This window comes from Dendrobates tinctorius, unplaced genomic scaffold (genome assembly GCF_039654945.1).
Source record: "Dendrobates tinctorius isolate UK_male_01 unplaced genomic scaffold, ASM3965494v1 ptg000104l, whole genome shotgun sequence".
NCBI lineage: Eukaryota > Metazoa > Chordata > Amphibia > Anura > Dendrobatidae > Dendrobates > Dendrobates tinctorius.
In genome coordinates this window covers 5,992,486-6,014,859 of record NW_027361772.1, presented here as the reverse complement: position 1 = coordinate 6,014,859, position 22,374 = coordinate 5,992,486, and the positions used below count along the sequence as shown (strand labels likewise).

At 46.4% G+C, this 22,374-nt stretch overlaps 1 protein-coding gene and 1 long non-coding RNA gene across 3 annotated transcripts in view; one reads left to right on the top strand and one right to left on the bottom strand.

Moving 5' to 3' along the window:
• Window positions 1–14,571, bottom strand: part of LOC141100289 (uncharacterized) — a 35,949-nt gene extending 21,378 nt beyond the window's left edge. Inside the window, exon 1 of one of the 2 annotated variants that reach the window (XR_012234669.1) lies at window positions 14,459–14,571. This is a non-coding gene — a long non-coding RNA (uncharacterized lncRNA). The remainder of the gene's footprint in view (window positions 1–14,458) is intronic. The other variant, XR_012234670.1, reaches the window with a different exon arrangement.
• A 24-nt stretch (window positions 14,572–14,595) lies between these two features.
• Window positions 14,596–21,873, top strand: TMED4 (transmembrane p24 trafficking protein 4). Its single transcript, XM_073588640.1, has 5 exons — window positions 14,596–14,834; window positions 15,802–15,902; window positions 16,712–16,837; window positions 18,174–18,320; window positions 19,147–21,873. Exons 1-5 carry the CDS (start codon window positions 14,669–14,671, stop codon window positions 19,294–19,296), a joined length of 690 nt encoding a protein of 229 aa, XP_073444741.1. The 5' UTR covers window positions 14,596–14,668; the 3' UTR covers window positions 19,297–21,873.
• Window positions 21,874–22,374: the final 501 nt, after the last annotated feature.

Sequence of the window (22,374 nt, the reverse complement as noted above, 5' to 3'; positions counted from 1 at the left end):
GCCGCCTCCCATCCGTCTCTCATGCCCCTGTCTTGCACCTGGGTGCCGCCTCCCATCCGTCCCTCATGCCCCTGTCTTGCATCTGGGCGCCGCCTCCCATCTGTACATCATGCCCATGTCTTGCGTCTGGACGCTGCCTCCCAGCCCTCCATCATGCCCCTGTCTTGCCACTGGGCGCCGCCTCCCATCTGTCCATCATGCCCCTGTCTTGCGTCTGGGCGCCGCATCCCAGCCCTCCATCATGCCCCTGTCTTACATGTGGGCGCCGCCTCCCATCCATCCATCATGCCCCTGTGCGCCGCCGCCTCCTCCTGTGTTGTATGCCGGTGCCTGCGCTGTGACAACAGTTCTCGGGCATGCCCAGTGCGTGCTGCCCGGGAACTGACATCAGGCCATCAAGCCTGCGTGTTTTGGAGTCCCCTGATCCCGCCCCGCCTCCCATCCGTCCCTCATGCCCCTGTATTGCGTCTGGGTCCCGCCTCCAAGCCAACCATCATGCCGCTGTCTTGCTTCTGGGCGTCGCCTCCCATCCGTCCATCATGCCCCTGTCTTGCGTCTGAGCACCGCATCCCAGCCATCCATCATGCCCCTGTCTTGCGTCTGGGCGCCGCATCCCAGCCCTCCATCATGCCCCTGTCTTCCATCTGGGCGCCGCCTCCCATCCGTCCATCATGCCCCTGTGCGCCGCCGCCTCCTCCTGTTTTGCATGCCGGCGCCTGCGCTGTGACAACAGCTGTCACATATGGGGTATCAGCCTACTCAAATTGCATAACAACTTTTGGGGTCCAATTTCTCCTGTTACGTTTAGGAAAATAAAAAAATTGGGGACTAAAAGATCATGTTTATGGAAAAAATATGATTTTTTTTATTTTCACGCCCGGGCGTTATAAACTTCTGTGAAGCACTGGAGGGGGGGTTCAAAGTGCTCACCACACATCTAGATAAGTTCCTTGGGGGGTCTAGTTTCCAAACAAAATGGTGTCATTTGTGGGGGGTCTCCACTGTTTAGGCACATCAGAGGCTTTCCAAACGCGGCATGGCGTCCAATCCCAATTCCAGCCAAAAAAGTCAAATGGCGGTGCTTCCCTTCCGAGCTCTGCCATGCGCCCAAATAGTGGTTTACCCCCACATGTGGGGTATCAATGTACTCAGAACAAATTGCACAATAACTTTTAGGGTCCTGTTACCCTTGGGAAAATAAAAATTGGGGGTGAAAAGATCATTTTTGTGGAAAAAATATGATTTTTTAATTGTACGGCTGTACGTTATAAACTTCTGTGAAGCCCTTGAGGGTTCAAAGTTCTCACCATATATCTAGATAAGTTCTCTTGGGGGGTCTAGTTTCCAAAATGGGGTCACTTGTGGGGGGTTTCCACTGTTTAGGCACATCAGGGGATCTCCACACGTGACATGGCGTCCGATCTGAATTCCAGCCAATTTTGCATTGAAAAAGTCAAATGGCGCTCCTTCCCTTCTGAGCTCTGTCATGCGCCGAAACAGTGGTTCACCCTCACATATCAAGTATCAGCGTACTCAGGAATCATAGAATCGTAGAGTTGGAAGGGACCTCCTGGGCCATCTGGTCCAACCCCCTGCTCAAAGCAGGATTCGCTAAATCATCCCAGTCAGATGTCTGTCCAGCCTCTGTTTGAAGACTTCCATTGAAGGAGAACTCACCACTTCTCGTGGCAGCCTGTTCCACTCATTGATCAATCTAACTGTCAAAAAGTTTTTTCTAATATCTAATCTGTCTCCTCCCATCCAGTTTCATCCCATTGCTTCCCAATAACTTTTGCAGTCCAATTTCTCCTGTTACCCATGGTAAAATAAAAAAAATTGGACCTGAAGAGGTTTTGAGCACCTTGAGGGGTGCAGTTTTTAGAATGGTGTCACTTTTGGGTATTTTCTATAATATAAACCCGTCAAAGTGACTTTAAATGTGATGTGCTCCGTAAAAATAAAATGGTGTTGTAACAATGAGAAATCACTGGTCAACTTTTAACCCTTATAACTTCCTAACAAAAAAAAATTTTGGTTCCAAAATTTTGCGGATGTAAAGTAAACATATGTGAAATGTTACTTATTAAGTTTTTTGTGTGCCGTATCTCTGTGATTTAAGGGCAGAAAAATTCAAAGTTGGAAAGTTGCGAAATTTTCAAAATTTTCACCAAATTTCCATTTTTTTCACAAATAAACACAAGTTATTTGAATGAAATGTTATCACTAACATGAAGTACAATATGTCACGAGAAAACAATGTCAGAATCAGTGGGATCCATGGAAGCGTTTCAGAGTTATTACCTCATAAAGGGACAATGGTCAGAATTGTAAAAATTGGCCCGGTCATGAACGCGCAAACCACCCTTGGGGGTTAAGGGGTTAAGCCAGTTAATGGACTGAACGCCTACGCTGCCCAATATGTACCTGCAGGGGTTAATGTTTACATTTTCTTAAAAAATATTATGATTTGTTTTTAATTTAATAAAATATGAATAATAATTTTAAAATGTTTGGCATTTCCACTTGTTAACACTAGGGGGAGCAGCTACTGAAATTTGACACAAAACCTAGTGTACAACTAGCTCACATTACTGCCCTGCAGTAATTATGGGCGGAATCTGCTGACATGGGTGTGGTGTTACTCCTCTCCTCCCCTTCTGGGTGTTTGCTAAGGGATAAGAGAGGATGACATTTAGGAACACAGTGAGCAGCCATTTTGATGGTGACTGCAAAGTTACTGACAAGTAGAGAGTCACTGAGGATGGCAGGCAGCAAGGATTCTGGGAGCAGGGTGACAGCAGCACAGAGTATATTTCAGGAGAGCAGTGTGCTGATCTGGGGGGGGGTCACAGATGGAGATATATGGTGGAAGGAGCAGGGTGACAGCAGCACAGAGTATTTCAGGAGAGCAGTGTGCTGGTCTATGGGGGGCACCCTGTTCGGTGCCAGGGATTGTACATAGAGCACCGTCTTTTATACACATGGATGGACCGTCTGCTTGTCTGCTCCACAGAAATCCAGGAAACATTTCTACTGACTGATGGCCTGTTCTGATCCAGACTTTCCATGCAGAGACCCCATTCCCCTCCCCAGATCCTGTCCTGGTGATGTGTGAAAGTGAGGTGACAGGCGCAGTCCGGGGTGACGCTGGGAAGCAGACTGGGGGAAATGTAGCCATACAGTAACGATAAAAATGAGACCCCTCTCGACAGCTGCCTCCCCAGCCCTCCCCTGACTGCACCTATACTGCCATAGTGTTCTCACATAATACCGCCATATACTTCACACATAATACCGCCATATAGATCACACACGCTTCCATGGATCCCGGTGATTCTGACATTGTTTTCTCGTGACATATTGTACTTCATGTTAGTGGTAAAATTTCATTCATATAACTTGCGTTTACTTGTGAAAAAAATGGAAATTTGGCGAAAATTTTGAAAATTTTGCAATTTTCAACTTTGACTTTTTATGCCCTTAAATCCCAGAGATATGGCACACAAAAAACTTAATAAGTAACATAAAATACCCAAAAGTGACACCATTCTAAAAACTGCACCCCTGACGGTACTCAAAACCACATTCAAGAATTGTATTAACCCTTCAGGTACTTCACAGGAATTTTTTGAATGTTCAAAAAAAAAAAATGAACATTTAACTTTTTTTTCACAAAAAAATTAATTCAGATCCAATTTTTTTTACTTTACCAAGGGTAACAGGAGAAATTGGACTGCAAAAGTTATTGTGCAATTTGTCCTGAGTGTGGGGGGGAACCACTTGATGGCAGAGCTCGGAAGGGAAAGAGCACAGATTGACTTTTTCAACACAAAATTGGCTGGAATTGAGACGCCATGTCGCATTTGGAGAGCCCCTGATGTGCCTAAACAGTGGAAACCCCCCACAAGTGACCTCATTTTGGAAACTAGACCCCCGAAGGCTCTTATCTAGATGTGTGGTGAGAACTTTGAACCCCCAAGTGTTTCACAGAAGTTTATAACGCCCGGGCGGGAAAATAAAAAAAAATCATATTCTTTCCACAAACATGATCTTTTAGTCCCCAATTTTTTTATTTTCCAAGGGTAAGAGGAGAAATTGGACCCCAAAAGATGCTGTCCAATTTGTCCTGAGTACGCTGATACCCCATATGTGGGAGAAAACTACTGTATGGGTACATGTTGGGGCTCGGAAGGGAAGAAGTGACGTTTTGGAATGCAGACTTTCATGGAATGGTCTGCGAGAGTCATGTCGCGTTGAAGAGCCCCTAATGTTCCTAAACTGTGGAAACCCCCCACAAGTGACCCCATTTTGGAAACTAGACCCCCCATGGAAATCATCTAGATGTGTGTGAGCACTTTGAACCCCCAAGTGCTTCACAGAAGTTTATAACGTAGAGCCATAAATATAAAAAAAATCATATTTTTTTCCACAAAAATGATATTTTTGCCCCCAATTTTTTATTTTCTCAAGGGTAACAAGAGAAATTGGACCCCAAAAGTTGTTGTGCAATTTGTCTTGAGTAGGCTGATACCCCATATGTGGGGGTAAACTACTGTTTGGGCGCATGGCAGAGCTTGGAAGGGAAGGAGCACCATTTGACTTTTTCAACGCAGAATTGGCTGGAATTGAGATCAGATGCCATATCGCAGTGGTCCCCAACCTTTTTTGCACCAGGGACCGGTTTCAAGCAAGACCATTCTTCCATGGCCCGGCAGGGCGGGGATGGAGGTGTGGCAGGGGCGGGACTTTGGTCATAAGGGGGCGGGGCTATGGACACGGTTGTAGTGTAGCAGTGCATACTTATAATTAAATAACATTTATAATGTGACTCAACTCACCATAGGTTTTGAATAAGTGCTCCATCACCCCCTTCTCCCCATCATTGCCTTCACCCCATCACTCCCTTCTCCCCATCATTGCCTTCACCCCATCACTCCCCTCTCCCCATCATTGCCTTCACCCCATCACTCCCTTCTCCCCATCATTGCCTTCACCCCATCACTGCCATCTCCCCATCATTGCCTTCACCCCATCACTCCCTTCTCCCCATCATTGCCTTCACCCCATCACTGCTGTCTTGCCATCATTGCCTTCACCCCATCACTCCCTTCTCCCCATCATTGCCTTCACCCCATCACTCCCTTCTCCCCATCATTGCCTTCACCCCATCACTGCCATCTCCCCATCATTGCCTTCACCCCATCACTGCCTTCTCTCCATCACTGCTGTCTCCCCATCATTGCCTTCACCCCATAACTCCCTTCTCCCCATCATTGCCTTCACCCCATCACTCCCCTCTCCCCATCATTGCCTTCACCCCTTCACTCCCTTCTCTCCATCATTGCCTTCACCCCATCACTCCCCTCATGGCCTTCTCCTCATGTCCCCATCTCCTCCAGGGCCAGGCTACACAAACACAGACACACACACACACATTATACATACACACAGACACCACCTCTCTCCTCTCACCTGTCCGCAGCATCGCCCGCGCTTCCTCGCTCTGACACAGCAGCGGCGCGCTCCTCTCTGTGTCAGTCAGACAGGAAGCGCGGGCGGCGGGCAGGAAGCTGGACGGGTCCTTGCAGCTCCGCTCCTGCTATTCCCTCTTGCAGGCAGCGGAGCTGCTTGGATCGCTCCCTGGCCGCCGCTAAGAACTGCTGCGCGCCGCCCCAGCCCCTGCTACGCCACTGACCGCCCCTGGCTCCCCTTGTGTCCGCGGACCGGCAAGGGCACTGCAGCGGCCCGGTGCTGGGCCGCGGACCGGCGGTTGGGGACCCCTGCCATATCGTATTTTGAGAGCCCCTGATGTGCCCAAACAGTGGAAACCCCCCAATTCTAACTCCAACCCTAACCCCAACCCCTAACCCTAATATCAATCCTACCCCTAACCCTTGCCCTAATGGGAAAATGGAATTAAATACATTTTTTATAACTTTATTATTTTTCCCCTAACTAAGGGGGTGATAACGGGGGGTTTGATTTGCTATTTATAGTGGGTTTTTATTTTTGGCAGCTGTCATACGATAAAAGACGCTTTTTATTGTAAAAATAGCTTTTGCATCACCACATTTTGAGAGCTATAATTTTTCCATATTTTGACCCACCGAGTCATGTGAGGTCTTATTTTTTGCGGGACGAGTTGATGTTTTTATTGATACCATTTTCAGGCACGTGACATTTTTTGATCGCTTTATATTCCGATTCTTGGGACGCAGAATGAAGAAAAACCAGCATTTCATGAATTTCTGTTGGGGGGGGGGGGCGTTTACACAGTTCCCCGTGTGGTAAAATTGATAAAGCAGTTTTATTCTTCGGGTCAGTACGATTACAACAATACCTCATTTATATCACTTTTTTATGTTTTGGGGCTTTTATGCAATAAAAATAATTTAACGTAAAAAATAATTATTTTTGCACTGCTTTAGGCTATGTGCACACACTGCGGATTGGTCTGCGGATTTTTATCTGCAGAACCGCAGGTAAAACTGCAGGTAAAATGACCTGCGGTTTTACCTGCGGTTTTGCCCTACGGTTTGCCACCTGGACAATGGAATAGGTGGCAAACCGCAGCAGAATCCGCAGAAACAATTGACATGTCAATTGTTTCCGCGGATTCAAAACCGCAGCTTTTCCGCAGTTAAAAATCCGCATGTGCACAGCAGAATGTAAATCCCATAGGAAAACATGCTACTGTACACTGTCTGCAGAACTGCTGCAGTTCTGCTGCGGCCAAAACCGCAGCGGAACCGCAGCAGAAACCGCAGCGTGTGCACATAGCCTTATTCTGCGAGCTATAACTTTTTTATTTTTTCGCTGATGACACTGTGTGGCAGCTCGTTCTTTGCGGGACAAGATGACGTTTTCAATGGTACCATGTTTATTTATATTCGTCTTTTTGATCGCGTGTTATTGCACTTGTTGATCGGCGGCATGATGATGAAGCATTGTTTTTTGCTTTTTTTTAAGGGGTTCACTAAAGGGTTAACTAGTGGGATAGCTTTATAGGGTGGGTCGTTACGGACATGGCAATACTAAATGTGCACTTTTATTGTTTTTTTTATTTACAAAAAAAAAAAGAATTTATTAGGGAAGTTTTTTTTATTTTTTATTTATTAAGGAATTTTTTCAAAATTATTTTTACACTTTTTTTTTTTTTTTACTTTATTACTTTGTCCAAGTGTGGGACATCACTGTATAGTGTCAGATCGCTGATCTGACACTTTGCAGGCACTGCAGGAGGCTTTCTCAGCGCCTGCTCTCAGCAGGCATTGAGAAAGCGGCCTCCCTGCAGGACCCCGAAGGCCCCTGCAGCCATATTGGATCCGGGGGCCTGCAGGAAGGAGGCCCTCGGAACAACGTGAGCACATCGTGTTGTTCCAAGGGTCTCAGGGAAGCACGCAGGGAGCCCCCTCCCTGCGTGATTCTTCCCTACGCCCCTGGTACACTGCGATCATGTTTGATCGCAGTGTGCCAGGGGTTATTGTGCTGGGGGCGGTTTGTGACTGCTCCTGGCACAAAGTGCTGGGTGTCAGCTGTGATAATCAGCTGACACCCGGCCGCGATCAGCAGCGCTCCCCCCAGGAGCGCTGTTGATCGACGATGACATACTATCCCTTTTCACGGTCATACGGGCCCGGGTCACGTGGACGGAATAGTACATCAAATGTCAGAAATGGGTTAAGGGCAATGGTACAATATACTAATGAAATGTATATAAACTTATCACTTTGAAGTAAGCAATAAAAATGCCTTAAAACATTCTCTCTCTCACTATTCTGGCACTTGGCAAATATTAATAATTATGGTAATCCTTATTGACCTAAAACGGGAAAGGTTTATTCTGATTTCATGTCAGATATTGAGAAAAACATGCAGATGTGACTTTTTATACAGTGTATGGAAACTTCTAGTTTCAACTGCAGTGGGGGAACAGGGAGAGGTGAGTATTTGTTTATTTTATATGTATTGAGCACTCTATGGGGCCCATTATACTGTATGGAGGACTATGTGGTGCCAATTAGGGTCTGTGCACACGCTGCGGATCCTGCTGCAGATCCGCAGCGGATTTGGTCCTACGGATCCGCAGCAGTTTCTGCTGCGGTGTACAGTACCATTATAATCAATGAAAAATGAAATCCGTAGTGCACACGGTGCAGAATTCTCTGTGCGGATTTGCTGCCGTTTCAAATCCGCAGCATGTCAATTCTTTGTGCAGATTCCGCTGCGGTTTGGCACCTGCTCCATGGCAGGTGTCAAACCGCAGAGGAAACCCACAGGCTAAACCGCAGAAAATCTGCAGATAAACCGCAGGTCTTTACCTGCGAATTTACACAAATCTGCGCGGAAAATTCCGCTGCACAATCCGCAGCGTGTGCACACACCCTTATACTGTTTGGAGGACTATGTAGTGCGCATAATATTGTATGAAGGACTATGTTGTGCCCATGATACTGTATGGATGTGGTGCCCATAATACTGTTTGGAGGACTATGTGGTGCCCATAATACTGTTTGGAGGACTATGTGGTGCCCATAATACTGTTTGGAGGACTATGTAGTGCCCATAATATTGTATGGAGGACTATCTATTTATTTATTTTTTTGTGTGGGAGGGCAAAAATAGAACTTCTGCTATAGAGCCCCATGTTTTCTAAGTACGCCCCTGCCTCTGTGTAGTGTGTATCTTGAGAGGAATTTTAAGAGCAACTAAAGTGCAAAGTTTCTTGTTTGTACAAGCACTTTAGCCATCTACTGTTGCAATGTTCCAGAGCGGCTTTACATGTATTTCCATACCATTCCATGACCACTAGATGTCTCCTCTGTGTAAAGGATTTGTTTATATTGATTTTAAGGCTGGTTTTACACTTACTGTGTTTTTGCAGGCCGATTTTGCGGCACGCAAAGATTCCACGGTGCGCCGTGTGCCGATTGGCCGGAAGGGCCTTTTTTGCGGCCGTAATAAAAGATCGAGTTTGCTCGATCTTTTATATGGCGTACCGACACAGCCCCCACTGTAACCAATGGGGCCGTAAAAACAAACAGAAGTTTGTTTTTGCGGCGCACCGTGACTTCCGGTTTTGCGGAATGCCGTTTTTTTTTTCCAATACTATTTCCATAGTATTGGGAAAATGAAAACCGGCGCTCTGCAAACTTTTTTTTGCGGTCTGTTATTGCGGTACACAACAAAAAGTGCGGCGATACGGCCCACAATAATGGGCCGCAATAAAGGGTCGCAAAAAAAGCAGCAAGTGTAAAAGCAGTCTTACAGGTCAAAGTTTGCATCTTACTGCGGTTTTCAGGAATTCTGATTGACCCCATGGTACATATATATATATATATATATATATATATATATATATATATATATATATATATAGGGGAATAAAAAAAAAAGATAGCTCATTACAAAAAAAAGGCTCTCATTAGAAAATATGTTGGCGCATTCTGAAAACTTATTTGCAAACTTCCCAATCTCTCGCTTTCTGATTACTGCTCTGTGTATATACTCAACATCACCGCCCGATGCTTGCACTAACAGTTCGCCGTTACCAATCCCCTTGTCCAAGGGCTGAGTCCCTACAGACTGATACTGTCCAATCATCACTGACAGTATCAGACTCTGTATTCAGCTGTATATATATAACTGTAAATATATCTGTATATATAACTGTATACACTCACTGGCCACTTTATTAGGTACACCATGCTAGTAAGGGGTTGGACCCCCTTTTGCCTTCAGAACTGCCTCAATTCTTCGTGGCAGAGATTCAACAAGGTGCTGGAAGCATTCCTCAGAGATTTTGGACCATATTGACATGATGGCATCACACAGTTGGCGCAGATTTGTCGGCTGCACATCCCTGATGCGAATCTCCCGTTCCACCACATCCCAAAGATGCTCTATTGGATTGAGATCTGGTGACTGAGGAGGCCATTTGAGTACAGTAAACTCATTGTCATGTTCAAGAAACCAATCTGAGATGATTCGAGCTTTATGACATGGCGCATTATCCTGCTGAAAGTAGCCATCAGATGTTGGGTACATTGTGGTCATAAAGGGATGGACATGGTCAGCAACAATACTCAGGTAGGCTGTGGCGTTGCAACGATGCTCAATTTGTACCAAGGGGCCCAAAGAGTGCCCAGAAAAAATTCCCCACACCATGACACCACCACCACCAGCCTGAACCGTTGATACAAGGCAGGATGGATCCATGCTTTCATGTTGTTTACGCCAAATTCTGACCCTACCATCCGAATGTCGCAGCAGAAATCGAGACTCATCAGACCAGGCAACGTTTTTCCAATCTTCTACTGTCCAATTTCGATGAGCTTGTGCAAATTGTAGCCTCAGTTTCCTGTTCTTAGCTGAGAGGAGTGGTACCCAGTGTGGTCTTCTGCTGCTGTAGCCCATCTGCCTCAAAGTTCGACGCACTGTGCATTCAGAAATGCTCTTCTGCCTACCTTGGTTGTAACGGGTGGCAATTTGAGTCACTGTTGCCTTTCTATCAGCTCGAACCAGTCTGCCCATTCTCCTCTGACCTCTGGCATCAACATGGCATTTCCGGCCACAGAACTGCCGCTCACTGGATTTTTTTTCTTTTTCGGACCATTCTCTGTAAACCCTAGAGATGGTTGTGCGTGAAAATCCCAGTAGATCAGCAGTTTCTGAAATTCTCAGACCAGCCCTTCTGGCACCAACAATCATGCCACGTTCAAAGGCACTCAAATCACCTTTCTTCCCCATACTGATGCTCGGTTTGAACTGCAGGAGATTGTCTTGACCATGTCTACATGCCTAAATGCACTGAGTTGCCGCCATGTGATTGGCTGATTAGAAATTAAGTCTTAACACACAGTTGGACAGGTGTACCTAATAAAGTGGCCAGTGAGTGTATATATCGTCGATCCTGGTATATATTCTCCTTCCTTGCCCCCATATCCCCCATGCTGGTATACAGTTGTGGCCAAAAGTATTGACACCGCTGCAATTCTGTCAGATAAAACACAGTTTCTTCCTGAAAATGATTGCAAAGACAAATTCTTTGGTATTATTATCTTCATTTAATTTGTCTTAAATGAAAAAACACAAAAAGAATTGTCCTAAAGCCAAATTGACAAGAGATTTCAACGCAAGATTGTGCGGATGTTGGATAAAGAACCTCGACTAACATCCAAACTAGTTCAAGCTGCCCTGCAGTCCGAGGGTACAACAGTGTCAACCCGTACTATCCGTCGGCGTCTGAATGAAAACGGACTGTATGGTAGGACACCCAGGAAGACCCCACTTCTTACCCCGAGACATAAAAAAGCCAGGCTGGAGTTTGCCAAAACTTACCTGAAAAAGCCTAAAACGTTTTGGGAGAATGTTCTCTGGTCAGATGAGACAAAAGTAGAGCTTTTTGGGCAAAGGCATCAACATAGAGTTTACAGGAGAAAAAAAGAGGCATTCAAAGAAAAGAACACGGTCCCTACAGTCAAACATGGTGGAGGTTCCCTGATGTTTTGGGGTTGCTTTGCTGCCTCTGGCACTGGACTGCTTAACCGTGTGCATGGCATTATGAAGTCTGAAGACTACCAACAAATTTTGCAGCATAATGTAGGGCCCAGTGTGAGAAAGCTGGGTCTCCCTCAGAGGTTATGGGTCTTCCAGCAGGACAATGACCCAAAACACACTTCAAAAAGCACTAGAAAATGGTTTGAGAGAAAGCACTGGAGACTTCTAAGGCCGGTTTCACATTAGCGCTTTTTCAGCGCACGCACGGCCGGGGGTAGCTCCGCCCCCGAGCCGGCTCTCTGCCCGGCGTGCCCGCCCCTTGCTTGTAGCGCCGCCTACTAGCGGACAGCGGCGCCTGCGATCGGCGCACCCTATCTTTAGCATAGGGTGCGCAGATCGTGCGCAGGCCGTGCGCTAGTTGCGCTTTGACCTGCGCTGCGCACTTTTGACGGTGCGCCGTGCGCGCCAAAATCCGAAAAGTTGGATTTTGGCGCGCACGGCGCACCGTCAAAAGTGCGCAGCGCAGGTCAAAGCGCAACTAGCGCACGGCCTGCGCACGATCTGCGCACCCTATGCTAAAGATAGGGTGCGCCGATCGCAGGCGCCGCTGTCCGCTAGTAGGCGGCGCTACAAGCAAGGGGCGGGCACGCCGGGCAGAGAGCCGGCTCGGGGGCGGAGCTACCCCCGGCCGTGCGTGCGCTGAAAAAGCGCTAATGTGAAACCGGCCTAAGGTGGCCAGCAATGAGTCCAGACCTGAATCCCATAGAACACCTGTGGAGAGATCTAAAAATGGCAGTTTGGAGAAGGCACCCTTCAAATATCAGGGACCTGGAGCAGTTTGCCAAAGAAGAATGGTCTAAAATTCCAGCAGAGCATAGTAAGAAACTCATTGATGGTTACCGGAAGCGGTTGGTCGCAGTTATTTTGGCTAAAGGTTGTGCAACCAAGTATTAGGCTGAGGGTGCCAATACTTTTGTCTCACCCATTTTTGGAGTTTTGTGTGAAATGATCAATGTTTTGCTTTTTGCTTCATTCTCTTTTGTGTTTTTTCATTTACGACAAATTAAATGAAGATAATAATACCAAAGAATTTGTGATTGCAATCATTTTCAGGAAGAAACTGAGTATTATCTGACAGAATTGCAGGGGTGTCAATACTTTTGGCCACAACTGTATGTCCCCCATCCTGGTATATATTCTCCTTCCTTGCCCCATATCCCCCATGCTGGTATATGTCCCCCCCATCCTGCCGCTGTTCTTTAATGCATAGAAAAAAAAAATAATTATATTCACCTCCCCTCCGCCGCCCTGTGTGCCCTTCTGAAGCCGTCAGCTGACTTCAGCACACAAGCAATGGGTGCGCATGACATCATACCATGCACCCCCCTGTCCCACACACGCCAACGTGATCTGCTGGCCTCTGATTGGCCGGCAGCAGGTATTGCCATTCATGTACCTGTCGGGTATCTGACGCACATCCAGTTGAAGTTTACGATGACGTCACTCGCACAGGCCCGGTAACGACCTCTACAACCGTTATCATTACGCCCCAGGGGAAGAGTAACACCCACTTATGCATAAGGTTTGGTCTAAATGTCAGCTTTTTGTGATTACAGGGATTTACTATGACACATAGCTAAGAGCTCACTTATTTACCCCTTCATGTCCAGGAATTTTTTGCACTTTTGATTTTTTTCCTTCCATTCTTCCATATGCCATGTAGTTTTAAATGACCCCATTGACTTTACCAAGTTTTAATAGTTTTTTGGGTTTCCTTAAAACTACTTTGAACCTTCAATCACTTGATCGTTTATACTATATACTACAGTCTTGCAGGATATGGTTAAATTGCTTTTCTACTGTGAAGATCAGTCACAGGCTGGATTTTATAGGAACAACATAGCAGCCATGGGACACTTCAGCAGACCCCTTGTTGCCATTGTAACCCAACAGCCAACTCAGACTCCAGAGGCAACAAAGGTGCGGACGGACAGACACGGTGATGTCATCGCGCCGGAGCATGCACAGAATGTCAGAGCCTCGATGCTCCGCCGGGACCTGCTGTTCTGCAGGCCGCAGTAAAGTGAAAAGCCTACAGAATGCTTAAGAAAAGTCCACATTTGGACCGAAACGTCGCACATGGGCTAATAAACTACATCCGTTTTTTTTTTTGGAGTGCTGCCTTCATTTTTTGGATCAGAGCCTACAGAATAGAGAGTGGTAGTGCAGTGAGACTATGTATTCCTGATGTACCGCGGAGCTGTGTGTTGTGCTCGCCGATTCAGTTTAGGGTGGCAGTTGCTACGTGTGGACCCCTCAAGAGTCCAGACCCCTCTGCCCCAGAGGTCCAGAGCTGAGTTTCTGCCGCCGTTCCCGGTGTCTGATATCGTCTGCAGCGCTGACATCACAACAACGCTGCATCCAATCAGTGAGTTCGGTCAGAGGCAGTTTGCTCACTGATTGGCTGCAGCGCTGTTGTGATGTCAGCGCTGCAGACAACAACAGGGGCTGGAAGCAGCGGCAAAGACTCAGTTAGACCGGGGGAGGGTGAGTAAAGCCCAGGGGTCACACACACAGATAGCTCCCCTCCCTCTGTGAGTTGGGAGTAATGGAAGGGGCTTGCTGTCTAGCGCAGTTCATTAGCTCAGCCAGCCCCCTCCTACATATGACGACATGCAGGCGGTCTTATATCGCAGCCAGCGGGTCAGTTTTCAGGAATATGATACGTTAGTAAGCTTTAGTCACCATTATACACCTGTTTTACGTCGTCGTCACTCTTTTGGCACAAGGTATTATGGGCTGCAGCAAAATGTACCAAATAAACTCTAAATGGGTGTTGCATTAAAACCTCCACCTCCTACACTGCTCTGCACGATAATTAAGCATTTGTATCAAAATCTGCTTTTAATTAGAAATGTTCAGAAATGAGCAAAAACCTGCGCGCAGTGACGTCACTCACCCGGATGCAAGATGGCGGCTGTGAGGTGACGTTCCCCTCCAGCCTGTGGTGACGTTGCCATTTTCCGGAACCAAGCCTCGCTATGAGGTTCGCTTAACCCCGCCCTTAGACAGGATACAGCCAATCAGCAGTCGAAGATGCTTTCCGGACGGAGGCGTGACACGCAGGAGGCTTCAGCCGCAGCGAGCGCACAGCCCTGTACTGTCAGTCATGTCTCCCCTCGCCCCGGGCTGTGGGACCCTCAGACCCAAACTAGTCCCACTGCTCGTGCTGCTGCTGCTGCACCTCGGCCTGGCCCGGGGCCTCTATTTTCACATCGGGGAGACGGAGAAGCGATGCTTCATTGAGGAGATCCCGGATGAGACCATGGTGATAGGTGAGAGCGGCAGGTGCAGCTTGTGCTGAGCGCTGGTTAATACAGGGTTAAAAGCCCTGACAGGCGCCCTGCAGTGTTGCCGTGGCAACGATTGTATACTTTTGTAGCAACGGTTGTAACAAGCTCCGCTGCTATGGAAACAGATTTAAAAGTTGTTTGAATTTAAAGAGACAGTAACCGAAATTCTGCTACTTGTGCCAGAGATTTGGGCGTCATGTAACATTATGAGGCAGATAAGAGAGCAACAGCCCTTTAAGACTAGGTGGATTTTTTTTTTTTTTTTTTTGCATCTGCTTCAGTGAAACAATCTTACATTGTGATGTGATTTTTATATATGCGGTAATAACAAATGCCTTCTTAATCATTTATGACATTTGTTAATTTTTAACTGGGAAAAATACAGCTTTTTGCATTTTTTTTTTTTCTTTAATCGTTTTAAAAACTTTTTTTTTACTTTCTACTTTTTTGCCTGTCACATAGAGAATTGAACCTGCAGTTATTTATGTACCATATACTGCAGTACTATGGTAAAAGCAATCGGTGCACTGTATTATAAGTGTGTGGTAAAAATCACGGTCTCCTATAAACCCCGGTAGTTTGTGGTTGGACTTCACAGGAGAACTAACATGGCTGCAATAGGGGTCTCCAGCAGATCCCCTGCTGCCCATCACCATCCTGCAGTCATGTTGAGTGGAAGTCGATGGACACCCAAACGGCCGCTCGGGCTGAGTCGTGGAGGAGGAGGGTATCGGCAGCCATCAGTGCTAGCCCCTCAGGTCGCTTCTGTTAGAGGCAGGTGCCGGCTGTGTAGCACAGTTTGCGTCTGTCCCATGTGTACTGAGCCCAGGTCCACACACCCGGACTCACTCCGTGACGCATATATCCAGCATAGATCATTAAAGGTGTGGGTCCAGTACGAATACTTATTTTAACCCTAAAGGTCTATTTAATTTCTTTTTAATTGCAGGAAACTACAAGACTCAGCTGTGGGACAAACAGGCCGAGACGTTTCTGCCCTCTACGCCAGGTCTGGGCATGCATGTCAAGGTGAAGGACCCCGATGGCAAGGTAAATGGAGGCTGTTCTCACTGCATCTTTTATATTGTCTCCTGACACGAACTAATGACCTCATATGTGTATGTCACGCTGATAATTCGGGTCAGAAGACCTGCAGTCGAGCCGGGAGTGACGTCCTGAGCACGGACTGTATAATGGGGACATGTGATTCCAGCCTAATGCCGGGGTCTCGTGGAGCGGCGGAAAGGCAACATTGGTGCAGCTGCTTAAAAAAAAAAACCCTGAAGTTGTAGCAGCTTTCAGCTTTATTATTAGACCTTTATTGCAAACTGTTTGCTGTTAACCATTAACAAGAAGAAATTATTTTGCTCTCATTTGTTATTTGACAGCCACTCTCAGGACTGGGGTATAAGGCACCAGCACCTCATCCGTGCTCTGATATCTGTGTGGCCCTTCCCTAAGGCTATATGTGATATTTTGTAGCAGTGCTGTGTTTGTCAGAGTCTGGCAGTGTGGGGTATACGTGATATTTTGTAGCAGTGCTGTGTTTGTCAGAGAGTCTGGCAGTGTGGGGTATATGTGATATTTTGTAGCAGTGCTGTGTTTGTCAGAGTCTGGCAGTGTGGGGTATACGTGATATTTTGTAGCAGTGCTGTGTTTGTCAGAGAGTCTGGCAGTGTGGGGTATACGTGATATTTTGTAGCAGTGCTGTGTTTGTCAGAGAGTCTGGCAGTGTGTGGAGTATTGAGCATGAAGCTTTATGTATCTCTTCCGTCTAATAACAGATTTGCATTATATGTCTTAATATTTACCAACTAGTTTAAATCTAATTTCATCTTTATTTTTTATTTCTTTTGTAGGTCATCCTCTCCAGGCAGTACGGTTCAGAAGGCCGATTTACCTTCACATCTCACACCCCCGGAGAGCACCAGATCTGCCTGCATTCTAACTCTACTAGAATGTCCCTTTTTGCTGGAGGCAAACTGGTATAATTATTACTGTGTGTTTTTTCCGTTAGTGACACACAGGATTGGGCGCAGCCGTGGTGTTCAGCCTTATCTCACAGTAATACATCACTCTGTCTCTGGAGGACCTACTCTGCTTATTGATTTTACTAGACCCCATGTAATTCTTCTTCTCCCCTGTGGAGGTGCTGCAGCTTCATTCTGCCATAGATTACATCTGATTGCAGTGGTAGAAGGTTACCCCACCCCCCCAAAAAAAAACGGACTGTAAAACATAGTTGATAATACACAGTACAATGTATCACAAAATATCTGTTAAGCTCACAAAAAGCTACTACACCATAAAATTAGTAACTGATGGAAGAGGGATGTTCACAAAGTTAAAGGGGTTATCCAGGATTTTGCAGCCCTGTGACTGTCTCACCTGGCTAAAGGAGGTCACAGACCGCTCCTTCTGGCGATTTTCCTGCCTCCTGTGATGTCACGCCGACAGAGCTGGTCCTTCTCTTTCACTCTGCTCTGTCGATGGATCGTCGCTACTGATGTCATGCTTATTCCCCGCTGTGTGAGGCTGAGCCGGGTGTCAGTCAACATGCAGAACTGCAGCCTAGTATATTGTCAATGAAGTGCTCCAGGCTTACAGAGACTTTACACTTTTTAAGGATCTACTTTAAAGAGATCATTCGGTCTCCTCCCCTGGCCGGCTTCTCGCAGAGCCGCTGCAGGTGATTGACAGGTCTCTTGCTGTGCTATCTTGCCACTTATTGGCTGTAGCAATCCTAAAAGTCGGTAACGAGCCTTGCCGCATGACTTAGACTATTTTACTTTTAGGATTGCTACATCCAATAGGTATCACTAGAGTTAGATTCCTCTCCCAATCAGAAGAGGATATGGCCTATAAGTCTCCTCACCCTGACCCGTCACTGTCCACAAGGAGAAGTTTTATCCCTTATGATCCACAGAAAATGTCCTATTTGGGTGGGTGACATTGTTGTCTCATCACTGCTGTGTTCAATCAGCGGATGCTGACCGACTGCTGCTCATCAATATTCCGTCAGAGCAGACGTCTGCTGTGAAGAAATATTGAAGGCTGCAGTCAGTCAGTAGTTGCCGATTGGCTGCAGCACTCAAGTGACATGAAAATGTCATGTGAGCACAGGGAGATCCGACGCAGACAACGCTAGAATGGCGCCGGTGCAGAAGGTATCGGCTTTTCTTATTTATCTCGGGGACCATGGGCATTTAAAAGGGGCTGCCATAGTGGACCACCACTTTAATTGTGTGTGTATGGAAAACTGATTTCTGGGAATAACCCTTTACTACTTGGGCATGACATCAGGCTTTCGTTCCATTGCAGAGAGTTCATTTGGACATCCAGATAGGAGAACACACCAACAATTACCCGGAGATCGCAGCAAAGGACAAATTAACAGAACTACAGCTCCGGGTTAGACAACTCCTGGATCAGGTGGAACAGATCCAAAAGGAGCAGAACTATCAGAGGGTAAGATGGGGGAGTCCAAACCAAGTTTACTATTCTATACATCGTACTTTACTAGTTTTCCATGGTTTAGACAAGAACTCTGGTATATGGATCTCAGCGGCACAATGTAACACCACTTGTAATGTTCATCATTGGCGTCACTGTAAGTCGCCTGGGACCTGGATACGATTTGCAATTTTTCTTTTGTCATGCCACAACCAAATAATTTTCCAGGGCCAAGGGGGATCATCAGTGGAGCTTGATATCTTGCTTTGCATATATAAAGAAGTATTGGTGTGCACTCAGTAAGACTGGGAGGTGCTGGTTATTGGGATATGGTCCTCATGGTCAGGTCATGGGTTAGTCCACAGCACTACTCGAGATTGAAGATACAAAACTAATTTTATTGTGCAGCTATAGAGTAGGCAATGCGGAGGTATGTGGACACTGGCGGCATAAATTTACAACGTTTCGACCCCTTCTTGGTAATAATGTAGTCGCTCTGTCCAAACAGAGAAGAGCCAGTGCTCCGGCGCTAATGCAGTCTGTGAGGTTCTTCTCCATCTGAATAAAGCGAATACATGATTAATACCCGGGAGGGGTCAAAATGTTGTAAATTTATGCCGCCCATGTCCATATACCTACATGTCATATCTGCACAATAAAATTCCTTTTGTATTTTCAACCTTAAAGAGTGCGGCGGTGACGCCCCCCCATTTATTACATCCATACACACTAATAGGCTAAAGTCCCACGTGAGACCTCTAGGGCTGCAGCCCTTTCTTTTTAGAAAAGCCTTGTCCTAATACGAGCCGCGTAGCCACTGATTCCTTTACCTTTGTTGCAGTATCGTGAAGAGCGCTTCCGACTAACCAGCGAGAGCACGAACCAGCGCGTCCTGTGGTGGTCTATTGCCCAGACTCTCATCCTCATCCTCACTGGCATCTGGCAAATGAGACACCTTAAGAGCTTCTTCGAGGCCAAGAAACTAGTGTGAAACGTCTGCCTACTGTGTACCCGCCTCTTGTGGACAAAAAGGAATGGTTTTCCCCTATTCCCCATCTGCTCGATACAAGTAGATATTCTCTTTATATGTTCAGACCTACAAAAAAAAAAAATCAAAAACTAAATGAAGACCAGTGGGTTCTAAGCTCCAATCACTCAGGTCCTGGCTGCTGCCGTCACTTATATTTATAGGTTTCCACCATTCATTCCCGGCGTCAACGTCAATATGGAGGGTAGGAAGCTTTGTAACAAAGAAAAGTGAACTGTTATTGGTTCCTGCAGTAAGTGAATGGAGCCGTATAATGATGAGGTTCCAATTCTTGCATTTGTGTTTCCACTTATCTATAAGGTCATTAAAGGGGTTGTCCGGCCAGCAAACAATTTTCAGAATGGGTTAAAATGATAATGGGACGTTATACTTGCCCTTCTGATCTTTCGCCGCTCCTGTTCTGCCGCTTCCCCTTCTCTTGGTCCCCACTGCTGAGCTGACTGGTCCGCAGGAAGTGTCTGAACAGGAGCCAAGGGTGATGGGTTAGGTAGGACTTTTTTCATGTTTTCTTAGCTGAACAAGCCCTTTTAAAAGATATTGCGATCCAAAAGCATTCGCTTTCAGATAAGTATATGTTCAAATAGTTGTAACATCTGCTTGTGGGAATGCTGGGCAATAACCAGTATGGCTGCCAGTCCAGGTCCTCAGCAGCTGTTACTAAGCTCTCTTAGATTCCTAAATGTAGGCATTGCTTAGCTTGGCCATTATTGGGAAAGCAGTAGACCTGTAAAAAGGGGGGGTTCTTTTCTTGTGGTACGTTTTGGATAAATTAGAGAGAAGAAAGCAAATAAATGTTCAGGGGAAGTGCTCTTTAAAGGGAATCTGGGGGTAGGTTTTTGCTATGACATCAGACGGAGGAGCTGAGGCATTGATTTCAGCAATGTGTCACTTATTGAGCTATGTGCTGTTGTTTCAATTCAATGAGTATTTTATCAGCAGGAGATTATCACTGCATGACTACAGCTCACATGCATCCTGGTCCAACCCCACCCCCAACACTGATTGGCAGCTTTGTGATCATAGACAATGTACACATAAAGCTGTGGTGTGGGTGGGATCAGCTTGTTGAGCTCTGCTGTATTGCTACATCTAAAATCTCTGATTTTATCACAACTGCTGCACCCAGTAACCTAAGTGACACATCGCTGGAATCAGGGTCTCTTTTTCTACATTGTGCTGCTTTCAGATGAGAAAGCAGAAACCTGGTGAAAGGTTCCCTTTAAATGCTATAGGGAAGCTGGTGCAAAGGAAAAGTGCAGGAGCAGATGGATGAGAAATCCCATTATAGACAGATATTCACAATTTGTGCATTTAGTGATTATCAGACTTGTTGGTATGTTAGTAGACTGTAGATATAGGGCATGAACTGCAGCAACGAGCGGACAGTCGGGTGCCGGCTTATATATTATTTCTACACTTGTCTACTAAAGCTTGTGCACCGATATAAGCTTAGTGTAGAAAGTAAGCCCCTGAGTCTGCAGCCCCCATCCACTGCATAATGGGGAGACATGGCCTTGATAATTGATGAGAACAACCCCCACCCCTTACATAAGCCCCCTATATATGCCAGGAATCACCTCGTTGGTCACTGTCTGATACTTTTATCCCCCAGCATACGTCACTGTTGTCAGGATTGTGCCCCCAAGGGAAGTATTCTCCTGTCACTACCGCTATAGGGTGGGATAACGACTATAGACTACTTTTAAAGGGAATCTGCCACCAAGTTTTTACTACCCAATCTGAGAGTAGCAGGATGTAGGGGCTGAAGCCCTGATTCCAACGATGTGTCACTTGACTCCCTGTAGTTTTGATTAAAAACTGTTTCCTCTAGCAGTTCTCTGAATGCTGAGCCCTGTATAACTCCGCCTACCCACCGGTTTGGCACCTTTCTGTGTACGCTGTGCATAGGCAGAAAGCTGCCAATCATTGGTGGTGAGGGAGGGTTAGGACTACATGCCAGCAGGTTTACTAGCCCCCCTAGTGATAATATTCTGCTGATGAAAGTGATTTTATCAAAATTACAGCAAGCAGCCTAGTAAGTGACACATCACAGGAATCAGGGATTCTCAAGCATTATGCTGCTTTCACGGTAGCAAAGACCTGGTGACAGATTCCTGTTCATAAGACAGGAGGAATAAATGTCTGGGAGAGCTGTGGGATTAACCCTTCGTTTACACTGCAGATTTTTTTTGTTTTGCATCTAAAAGGGGTTTTGTAAATGTCAATGTCCGCGCTGCAGCAGCTTCTACGTTCATCTTTCCTTTAGCAGAAGTTTCTGCCGCCGGTGGTCCCAGCCCGACTCCTCCCTCCAACCCCCCCGCAGTCACTCTAAGGGCGAGCACTGATCTGTACCTTACAATGAGTAGGGTAACACTACACATCATCCCCCCCCCCCGCTCATCAGCAGCGGCACAGCCCCCAAAACGGTGTGTCTGATATTTTATTACTGGGGGATAACATTGAAGAATATTTGTCTCTTTCTGTGACTATTGACTTGTAATAAAAGAGAATATTTCTGTGTCCGTGCGATCGGTGTCTGGTGTCCATAGGTGATATGTAGGGTCCACATCTGAGGAGTCGGGGGTCCATGGAAGGGAGAGTGGGCACAGGACGTGTGTGCCTGTTTAATGAGCGTTGTACACTGAGTGGCCTCTATATTAGAGGCGCTTCTTGTGATTAAATGTCTATAAAGATGGCGTAACTCCAGCGGGCACCGCAAGGCCGGGGGTCTTAAGACAATTCAGGCAAGAATCGTCCACAAATTGTAGACATCCGGGGCTCAATCTCTATTCATAATCACAGACGTTACACCTCAGAGCTGTGTTCCTATCGCTGTTTACACCATGGGATTCCCCCACAGTAAGGCCTCGTTCACACACCCGTTTAAACACGTCAATGATATAAAGGTACTGGTGTCATCAGTGTACGATCCGTGTGTGCCTTTGAAGGGAATTTGTTACCAGGCTTTTTCCTATCCCATCTGAGAGCAGCATGATGTAGGGGCAGAGACCCTGATTCCAG